At 39.0% G+C, this 10,957-nt stretch overlaps 1 protein-coding gene across 1 annotated transcript; it reads left to right on the forward strand.

Moving 5' to 3' along the window:
* Positions 1–10,927, forward strand: rnf2 (ring finger protein 2). Its single transcript, XM_023398278.2, has 9 exons — positions 1–35; positions 2,053–2,149; positions 3,159–3,319; positions 6,544–6,626; positions 6,719–6,851; positions 6,972–7,071; positions 7,457–7,629; positions 8,015–8,204; positions 9,050–10,927. The coding sequence occupies exons 2-9, from the start codon at positions 2,063–2,065 to the stop codon at positions 9,149–9,151; spliced, it is 1,029 nt and encodes a 342-aa protein (XP_023254046.1). The 5' UTR covers positions 1–35; positions 2,053–2,062; the 3' UTR covers positions 9,152–10,927.
* The last annotated feature ends 30 nt before the right edge of the window (positions 10,928–10,957 follow it).

Below are 10,957 nucleotides of genomic sequence, written 5' to 3' on the forward strand. Positions count from 1 at the left end.
GCTGGCTGGATCGGTTCGTACCCACAACTGAAAATGTAAGTACAGAAACAATCATATTTTACCCCATTTAGAAATATTTGGCCGTTGTGTCTGTATTTGTGTATCACCGACCATTCCCGCTGTTTAAATGTCGGAAATGAGGTTTAAAAACCACGTATCTAACCTCAGAAGACTGATACGTCGGGTCTTTTCTCTGTTGTTGTTTTTCCCTCTGTCACAACGACAAATTACATTCACGACTCCCTCGCAATATTTCAGATATTAGCTTCTTGTATCATTAAATGTAAAATTTAAATGGACACAATGATATTGTTTCCCACGTCCTGTACATCAGTGGTCCTCTGTCGGATTCATACATGCGATATCTTGGGCTTATTTTGCCTCTAATGTTAGCGTTACGGAGAATAGCTACCCTCTGTGGAAGCTAGGTCGCATTAGCCGAGCACCATGGATTTTACATGAAATATGTGCGTGGGGTCTCTCTATTAACTGCGGTTGATTAGCTAGTACCGATATAAGATATTGAATCAAGTGTATCCCTCTTGTATTTTGCCAGCGAGCAAAACTATAAATGACAACATCCGAAGAGAACACGTCTGTAATTTGAGTCAGTAGTTATTAGACGTTGGGTTCTGTTTATTGACATGAATTAATGATTGCGGCACAGAGACCGTATAAGTTTAACAACACTTGGACAGAAAAACGGATAATTAAAGTATCCGTTTTCGTGTTGTTTATCTTTACATTTTTAAGCCTATGTGAAAAGATACACAAGTTTTGATTAATGACTAACATTTAAAAGAGAATTTATTATTCATTTCCCTGAAAAAATTATAAAAATGATGATGATGTGATTTTGGTTGGGTCTTCTACCAAACAAGCATGTTCCTTTACTTTGGGAGAATTTGAATTGTAGTGTGGGGCGTCTCTGTAGCACCACAACACTTAAGATACAATACACAACAATATTGTGACACATTTTTATCTTTATCAAAGAAATTGCAGCTCCTGAGGTATGGATATTGCACTTGGCCATATTGTGATTTCGTTTATATAAATTGTGCAGCTGTAGTTAATTTCTATCAAATTCATGACCTAAATATCTTTAATTTCGGATTTTGAAACATAAATTCCCTTTTAGATGTCTTTCAACTTTTGTTGTGTTTTACATTGTCATTACTTTTAGACATCAGTTAAAAAGGCCTAAGGACAAAATGGCATGAATTGATGCTTGCTGTAGCCTAGTGTAGTGGACATGAAACTTTTCCTCTAGTGATATAATTGTAATATTTTCCCAGATCTGTAAACAAATGTGTGTTTATGAAAGCGTGACACATGCAATCGAATAATTAAACATTTTGTGTAAGGCTCAAAACTGAATTAATTAAAATGTATTACTAAACAGCTCTACTTTAAAGTTACATAATGTGGACAATTAACATAATGAGTCAATTTTAGATATTTCTTCCAATCCAATTCAAACCTTCTCGCGAGTCTTCAGTGTCAGTATAAGAGGTATCCATCTGTAAAACAAGAAGCACCTGACTGTGAACTTCTCTTTTCCCATTCATTCAATTCTAAATAAAAAAGCTACCCCTCTTTCATTAAATATAAATCATTACTGTTTCATATAGATTTATGGATGTATGTTCTATTGACAGTGGAGTTAACTTGAAATGTATACAGTGTGTGCACAGTTGAAAATCAAATCTGGACGAGGAAAAAAAACAATGTTGCAACTGTACAGAGGGGTGTTTACTATGGTTGTAATCATATGGTCAGATTTATTTAGAGCTAAATTCAGGAGGTAGAATGGGTTGTCCAGTGATTACAACAATAACAAAAGCTTTCAGTTGTTTTGTCACACTAGTGTATGCCATCATGCTATGTTATGTCATGTTATGTTCTGTATTTAAAAATGTATGTTATTTTGTCTTGCCTTTCCAAAAAAAAAAAAAAGTGCAGACTGTTTATCTGCTACCACCAGTAATCTTAACCAGAGGTTGTCATTGGATCCCAGAAAGAAAGACCATGTGTTTTTGTGTATTTCAGTTTTGCAGCAATGACTCAGACAGTTCAGACCAATGGGGTCCAACCCCTCAGTAAGACCTGGGAACTGAGTCTGTATGAGCTACAGAGAACTCCACAGGTAACCGTTCACACCTTATCAATTCAATCACATGTTTGACTTCTCAAAATCAGTGTGCTGGTGCATGTTGCATCATGTTTGCAGCATGTTGATCTGTTTCTGGTGTAGAGCTATTACCTTTTTATTATTAAAATTGTATTTATGTATTTAGATATACCCATGGTAAACGTACATATTTACATATGTACAATCAGATCATTCCAGTGTCCCACTCGTGCTGTGAGCAAAAAAACAGCCCCAAGATCACCTTCATCATTGACATTAACTAACATGTTCATATGATACTATCTCTAACATGGACTCCATCATTTTTTAAGATCTGGGGAGGAAGTATCAAGGGCATTTAAATAATTTTTAAGACTCAGCATTACCGCCTCACATTTGATTGATTTGTTTCTATGCCATCATCAAGTTTGGCAAGACTTTTCTCAGAGCAATGTATCACAAACCTGCACCCTCAGTATATGGGACACATAATCAGTTCATATGAGTTGATAATGGATTTTTTCCTTTTAACACCTTAATTTTATTTTTGGTTATTTATGTTATTTCTACTTTTATCTCCAGTTTTTCTCACCTCCAAACGTCTCTGTTGCAGCATTTTGTTATTTCTATCTTTACTATTTTGCTTTCATTTTATTAGATTTTTAATTCCCTACCTTTTATTTCTTGTTTTACTCACTTTAATACATGTTCTCTGTTTTATTATTTTATTATCTTATCTTCATCACTCTGTTGTTATCTTTGCTTTCCAGTCGTCAGTGCTTCCTCAGTGCGGGGTGCGGGGTGTTAATTGTTTTTATTCTGTAAATACTGATAAGTCTGATGTTATAACTATCTCAGTTTAACAGTGTTGTGTGCAATGTCCAAAACATCATTTGTGGTTCTGAGAGTTTGAAAGCATCAGTCAGATCAGTGGACTGTGCTGTATCAGTTATGTACCACTCTTCAGATAGATGTATCTGTGTGTGTACTAACCGACATTTTAATCTGTTTCGTACTGGCACAGGAAGCAATAACAGATGGACTGGAGATAGCAGTGTCGCCCAGGTCCTTGCACAGCGAACTAATGTGTCCTATCTGTCTGGACATGCTGAAGAACACAATGACAACTAAAGAATGTCTGCACCGCTTCTGCGCTGATTGTATCATCACAGCTTTGAGATCTGGGTGAGTTTGTGCCTAGCAGTAGAAACCAAGAAACCCTTCCCCCCCCGTGGTCCTGTGGTGGTATTCAGGTTTCTGATTATCTTACCACAGTGTGGGGACTAATTGAGCAATTCAGAATGAGTAATGGTGACCTCAGAGGGAAGGGAGAGTGTCAGGTGTGGTCTCCACAGTCAGACAAGACAATGGTCTGCTTATGAAAGAACAGTTGTTCTTCTTTAACTACTGTAAATCTGCTCATTATAGTGTTTAGACCCAAAGCGCGACTGTTATTGATGTTGTCATCTCATACAGCAGTCTAACATTAGCCCAGTTATGAGACACTTCACTCAGGCTAGACATGTTGCCAGCTATGGTAACTTCTGAGGGAGTTTAAAGTTGAGTGTCCAGTACTAACATTAATGTAACATGAATAGGTCTAAACATAGTATATGTCTGACAAAACTATGGTCAAATTCTGATTTTATAACTGTGACATTGTTTGACAAAGAGGGAGAGGATGACTGCCTGTAACAAGAGGTGTACCCCCTAAGCCCTAACCCTACCCATACACGGTCCAGACCTGAACCAGGTTAATACCCAGTCTGTTAGAAAAAAGTCCCTAAATCTAGAGACAATGAGCTAATAGGACCTGTTTGACCCAGAAACTCCAACTCAGTGATGAGGAAATATCAGTCAGTCAGTCAGTCAGTCAGTCAGTCAGTCAGTCAGTCAGTCAGTCAGTCAGTCAGTCAGTCAGTATTGAGTTAACACTAATGCTAGCTAATGTCAACTGTCACTGTAGCTTACTGTCTAATGTCAGGTTCTGTGCAGGCAGTGGCTTGTTGCACAAATCTCCCAGGTAGATACAAAATAAGTCCTGAAGTTTCACAATGTCAAGTTTTATTCAGACAACACAGACGGCAGTCTAAACAAGCAGTGTGACTGGCATCAGGTGATGGTGTTGTTACTTACTTCCTGAAACACACAGAGCACCTGGAAGGGTGTGTTTGATTTATTGTTCCCACCCTTTCCAAATTTGTGGACTGCCTTGCTATTCAAGATGTTGTTTGCATCAGACAAGGATGAATAATAATAATCATAATAGTAATGGCTACAATATACTGTACTGTACTATAGATTTACCAAATGTCTTATAGTATAAGGGAATGATTGAAGTGTCTTTCTGTAAGTGTTACAATATATGGCCCCTATAATTATTAAATAATTTTAAAAAAAGATTATTTTTATTTTTTGGCTATCAGGCCAGTGAGAATATACAATGATCTACAGGCCAAGTGGCTAGTGGGGAGAAAATGTTATGTTTACTATCCCATGATATCACTAGTGTCAGACACTAATGTCACTCACAGCATGAAGTTGAGGGTGATAAACCGGAGCATACATTATGGACAAAAATGACCTGTTGGATACAGAATTATTGTTAAAAGGATATGGTCACATTATAAGTCCTCACAACCCCATGTGTTTAAGCAGTTTCGGTGTAAATGATGGGAGATTCAATCCACAGTCCCTCTAGTGAAGAATAATTAGCTTTAGCTGAACTTAAGGAATATTATTTATTTTATTTATAATTGTTTAGAAACCATCCCTGGTCCTGACAACATTCAGGCAGCAGCTTTTCATTTAAAGTCAGTCACTTTATTAATTAAAATGATAATGGCAGTCAATATTAGTTGTTACTAACTAATATTAATACCAATACTAACGTGAAACTGGATTCAGATTGGATAAAATGCTGTCGAGTCCTAACCCTGTTTTCAAAAGCCTGAAATAAATCACTTGACTCTTTTGAAAAGGGATGTAGCACAACGCAGTGTAGAACCCTGATATGGGCATGAAAGTGTTGTTTCAAGACACATTCAAACAAATGTGAACCTGTGCTTTAAATTTTTTATAGGACACCTACACAATGTTGCTGTTAAGATCAGATATTCAGGCCACCAACCATTAAATCGCAGTAAATTATATGTTATTACACTGCTTGTCATCGAGCTTAGACAAGCACTTACTCATTAGGCAGCAGCTCTTTTATTCCTCTCAGCAGTGACATTTGTTCTGATGTGGTTTTACCACAAACCCTCTAAAAGGGTTCTGAGTAAATGTCAAACAAAAGGTTTGTGTGGATCAGTTATGTGTTGTTATGAAGTGTGCTCTAAAGTACCCACATTTCATTTAGTTTTTTTTTTGTTTGTTTTTAACAACTTTTTTTGGACAAATTAGACGATGAAAAAATTAAAAGAAAACCAACATAAAATGTCATAGTCAGGAACTGCCACCAGAACAGCTACGCTATGTCCACACGACTACGTTTTCATTTTAAAATGCATCTCTTTTCCTACATTTCCTCCTCCCGTCCACACGACTCCAGAGTTTGGAAAAGCTGTGGACCCATTTTACCTTGAAAACTCTGGGGTTGTGTTTTATTTTGAAAACTCTTGGGTTGTGTTGTATCTGGACTGACAGAAACTGAGACGTTTGGAATCAATGACGTAGACACCCACAGTCTCTCCTGATTGGCTCTCATCAGCCTGGACTACCAGTTGTGAATATAACATGATAATGAATTACAGTGTTACTGCCCTTGTTGTCTTTGCTAGCAGCTGATGTTCACTTACATTCTGCATTTTAATGTTACAGCTGTGTTTTTTGTTCCTCGTTCAGAGTATTTACTGTAACTAATCAACTGCAGAGGAGACAATCTGCTTCCTGTTTACAACAGCTCGCACAGGCCCAGTGTACATGATTGCTCATGAATGTAAGTGTGTTCAGGTGTGTTAGTCTGGACAGAGAACATATCCTTTTTAAAAATGAAAACGTAGTTTGTAGTGGACGTAGCCTCAGTGATCCGTCGAGAGCGCTGTCTAACATATCAGACCAAAATCTCCTATAGGTTTTCAATTGGATTGAGATCTGTGACTGTGAAGTCCATAGCATATGATTCACATAATTTTCATTTTCAAACCATTCAGTGCCAGAGGTATAATATGACCAGAATCACACTCACACATTGATTGACAGCCATGAGCTCAAACCCCTTGGCCTTCTCTGATTGGTTAGAAGGAAAATCGCTGCACTGCTGGCAGGCTGTTCCATGAGTCTGGGTCACTTCTCTCAACTCAAATATATCAGGAAAAATTTGCATACTGTAGCTTTAACAATAGTAACCACACTGTTGCAATGGCATTGTTGTTACATTTGTGTGTCTGTCCTCCATGTCTCCGCAGTAATAAAGAGTGTCCCACCTGTCGTAAGAAGCTGGTGTCTAAGAGGTCGCTGCGCCCAGACCCGAACTTTGATGCTTTGATTAGTAAGTAACCAAAGGAAGGAGGTTTAATCTGGATCAACTGTTTGTCACAGTTTAGTCAGCATACAGTGTTATACTCATTGATCCCATTTCAGGTAAGATTTATCCCAGCCGTGACGAGTACGAAGCCCACCAGGAGAGAGTGTTGGCCCGCATCAGCAAACACAACAACCAGCAAGCCCTGTCCCACAGCATAGAGGAGGGGCTGAAGATACAGGCTATGACCAGGTACACAAGCCGGTCTCCACACACACAAGTATAGAGTAAAATATAAAAACTATAATAATAATAATAATAATAATAATGAAGATTCATACATTAAACAGAATCTGTGTTTGTTGCTTTCAGACTGCAGCGTGGTAAGAGGCACACAGTGGAGAATGGGAGCGGAGCTGAAGACAATGGAGACTCCTCCCACTGTAGCAACGCTTCTGTCCACAGCAACCAGGTATATTATCACCAACGTATTATCACACTTGACAACATGCATTTCTAACACTGATGTTAAACTACACTGCTATTTCATATTTCTGCTAAATAACAGAACCAGCAAACCAAGTGTCAGAGCTTAGAGACACAGCTGGAGTCAGCTGGAATTTACTCACCTGGGGTATTTTCTTCAGAGAAGCTCTTTTTTGTGTGTTTTGGCATTTGGAAATATTTAGTGTAGTGGTTGTAATATGAAGCCTAGCTAGTGGTTGTGATACAGCAATGTAAATTATGACATTCAGGAACAACTTGGCCTTCAAACACAATGCACTTCCTGTTGGTGTGTGTGTGTGTGTGTGGTCTTCATACAAACATTGACTATGTGTTTTCATCTGTTTCCCCAGGAGGCAGGCCCGAGCATCAAACGCACCAAGACAAGTGATGACAGCGGTTTGGACATGGATAACGCTGCTGAGAATGGGGGCGGGGACTCAGTGATTGACGGCGGTGCAAGTGAAATAGAGCTTGTGTTCAGGCCACATCCCACCCTGATGGAGAAGGACGACGGTCACAACAGGTAGCGTCACACAAATACAAATTGGTGTCGTTGTTTGCAAACGCTGATGCAAAGTGGACACTTTAAAACGATAGGTCCTGAACCGTGCCTGAAAGTACAGCCTAACTTGAAACTGGTGTTGAATGTTAGCTACAGTAGTTGCTAAGAAAGTTGCTAAATTGTAAAGCAAAACACGGGAAAGTTTGTTGTTTGTTGTTGTGTGTTGTCATTGAATGTGGTTGTGTTTACACATCACCTTAAAACAACATAAATCATTGCTGTTGCATTTTCCAATTTTTTTCCTGAACTTTGAACAGCATTCACGTCTGGTTTCTGTGTCCCCATCAATTGTGCTTACCTGTTTGTTTACGTTTGAACGTGTGTGTGTCTGTCTGTCTGTCTGCAGTGTGGAGTTTGTCCCGCGCTACATTAAGACGTCCGGTAACGCTACAGTGGATCACCTGTCTAAATACCTGGCCGTCCGATTGGCTCTGGAAGAGCTGAGAAGAAACGCCGAGGCCAGTCCTGTTAATGTGGAGGCAGCTTCAGAGAAACAGTACACCATCTACATACCAACTGCTGGAAACCAGTTCACTGTGAGTACACACACACACACACACACACACACACACACACACACACACACACACACACACACACACACACATTCTTGTACCTTTGGTTCTTTTGGTTAAATCTGGAAGACTTGGCTTCCATATTTATTTGAATGTTTTAACTGATTGAAAATGATATGTACAGATTCTTTAGCAAGAATTTCTCTTCATATGTGAGTGATGTTGTAGATATCGCTACCATAGAAATAATATATTATTTTATATAAATCTTTCTCAAATAATACTCTAGTAATAGAAATAAACATGGATGGAAAGGATAAGAACAGTGGATTACTGTAACTGATAAAATCCTCACACCATCCACAGGTGTGACACACACATTCAGGCAGCAACTTCTCATTTTTAGCTTTGTTTTTTAGTTTTATTGGCTAAAATGAAAATGGCAGCTCATATCACTCACAAACGTTAATGCTATGATGAACATGAACCCGCCTCCTATACATAATAACACAAATGAGCTCTCTGTGGTGTGGAGGCTTGTTTCATTCATCACAGATAGTGAGGTGCAGGTTTTACACACTGTTTGGGGTTGTCACCCAGAAATCTACATAGTCCCTAAAGCAGGTTTTCAGTTGCTCTATAAAATCTTGACAGAGAAAGTAAATAAATGATGAATTCTCTATGGAGTTTGGGGAATTTTCATGGTTTTATTTTAAAGAGTGGAAAGGAACTTTCTGCATATCAACTGAATTAGATAGATCAGTCAGAGAGAGCAGCTCCATAAAGGTGGACTGAAGTGTGGAGGAGTGGTCAGGCTCGGAGCAGGAAACGTGCTGCATGTCTGAACTGTTCAACTCTGTCCACAGGTTCTGAATGGTTCCTTCTCTCTGGAGCTGGTCAGCGAAAAGTACTGGAAGGTGAACAAACCCATGGAGCTCTACTTTGCCCCTACTAAAGAACACAAGTAGACACATGGAAACACACACACGCATACATATATACACACACACGCACACACACAAACACACACTCACACACACACACTCACCAGTAAGAAGTAAACAGACGGACTTGGCTACACCTGCGCACACAGAAACAAGAGGAGAGGAATGTGGGTGTCTGAAGGAGATTAGGGGGGTTGGTGAAACCCTCAAAAGGACTCTTGTAAAAAGAAAAAACCTTGTTTTATATTCTCTGTATCTTTCTGTGTCTCTTTCTATCTTTCTCTCAGTAGAAGGTAGCAGATCAGTACAGCAGCTAGCAGGTAAATCACAGATAACGGACTGTGAACAGTGAGTGTAGATTCTCTCCAACTCAGAAAACCAGGGTCCAGTCACAGTCTGAATTAGCAATGTGCTGTTCTCCGAGTAAAGACATTGTATTATACTGTATTTGTCTTCAGCAAAGGCCCCTCTTCTGCTCTGTGGTCCTGGTCTGTCCCAGACGAGGGCCGACTACTTCCTGTTCCTGGATCTCACTGTGAGACACGTCCCCCGCTGGTCAATTAAGAGCGTTAGAGACCAAAACCACCTGTGTCAAACTTGTGATATTTAGGACCCACATCTACAGATCAACCAATCACAAAACGACGTAAAGTAACGCTGCATACACAGGGCAAGGCCATAGACACATAAACATCGAAGCTGACACATATGGAAGCAAACACAGGCCATAAATTTAAATGTTATAATCAACTGAAAACCGAATAATGAAGCGTTGAAATATTTGACCATCTATTTAAATTTATGTGGTTTGAAATTCCCTCTTTCAAATTTTCAGATTACTTCAAGTTTTGTAATTTTTTTCTGAAACTCAGTGTGTGGTTTGTAGCTGCTTGTCTGAAAGGGTCTTTGGATTAATAGATTAAATAGATTCAGGCTCGACTGATTGTCCTGTATACCCTGAATGTTTAAGTTCAGACCTTTCATCATGAATTTTGAATTTCCGGTCGAAACACTTGATGTGTAGAATAAGAATATTTTGATCTGAAATTGACCAATTGAATCTGAGCACTTTTAATACCAATAATTTGTGTTTGAACATTAGATACATAAAAATGAGATACTTGAAATGATCTGCTGGACATTTGCCAGAAATTCCACATTCCTAGCCTTTAGGTTTCAGTTGCTTATAAAATTCAAATTATTATGATATAGATATATATAAAGATATATAGTGCTATAGACATTCCTGCAAATAAACTGTAGTGTTGAAACATGCAGTTGCCTGTGTGATGAAAGCATGTCACACTGTGCCAGACGGGTCTAATAAGTGCGTTCACAGTGAGGAACTTTTGACCAGCAGGGGGAAGTGCAGACGCATCCATCACATCTACAATACACAGTGATATGAAGCTACGAAAGTTGAAGCAGGCAAATTGGTGTTTTGTTTGTTTGTTTTCAATATTATTGCAAGTGTTCTCTGAACTTTTTTTTTTTTTTTTTTTTTTTGACGTGTCTGTCGTCTTTCAAATAAAACTAGAGAATGGTGAAGGTTTAAACGGCTGCTGTCTACAAACTGAATCACTCACAGGAAACGAGAGAGAAGCTGATGAATGGAGCTCTGGTGAGTCTTTGACCACATGATAACAATCCAGCTGCAGCATCAGCAGGTTTGTGAGGTGTAAAAACCTGGACTGTGAGGAGAGTCTCGTAGCTGTTGTGTTGATCTGTTGCCTGTAGGAACAAACTGTCTTTATTCTCTGTGGCTGCTCGTTCTTTTATAAATGTCTTTTGTAACACGGAGAGGAGGGAGTTGGAGCGGGGTGGGGTGGG

The sequence above is a fragment of the Seriola lalandi genome, unplaced genomic scaffold (genome assembly GCF_002814215.2).
Source record: "Seriola lalandi dorsalis isolate HSWRI2012SDOR001 ecotype SW California unplaced genomic scaffold, Sedor1 jcf7180002054981, whole genome shotgun sequence".
In the NCBI taxonomy this organism is placed as follows: domain Eukaryota; kingdom Metazoa; phylum Chordata; class Actinopteri; order Carangiformes; family Carangidae; genus Seriola; species Seriola lalandi.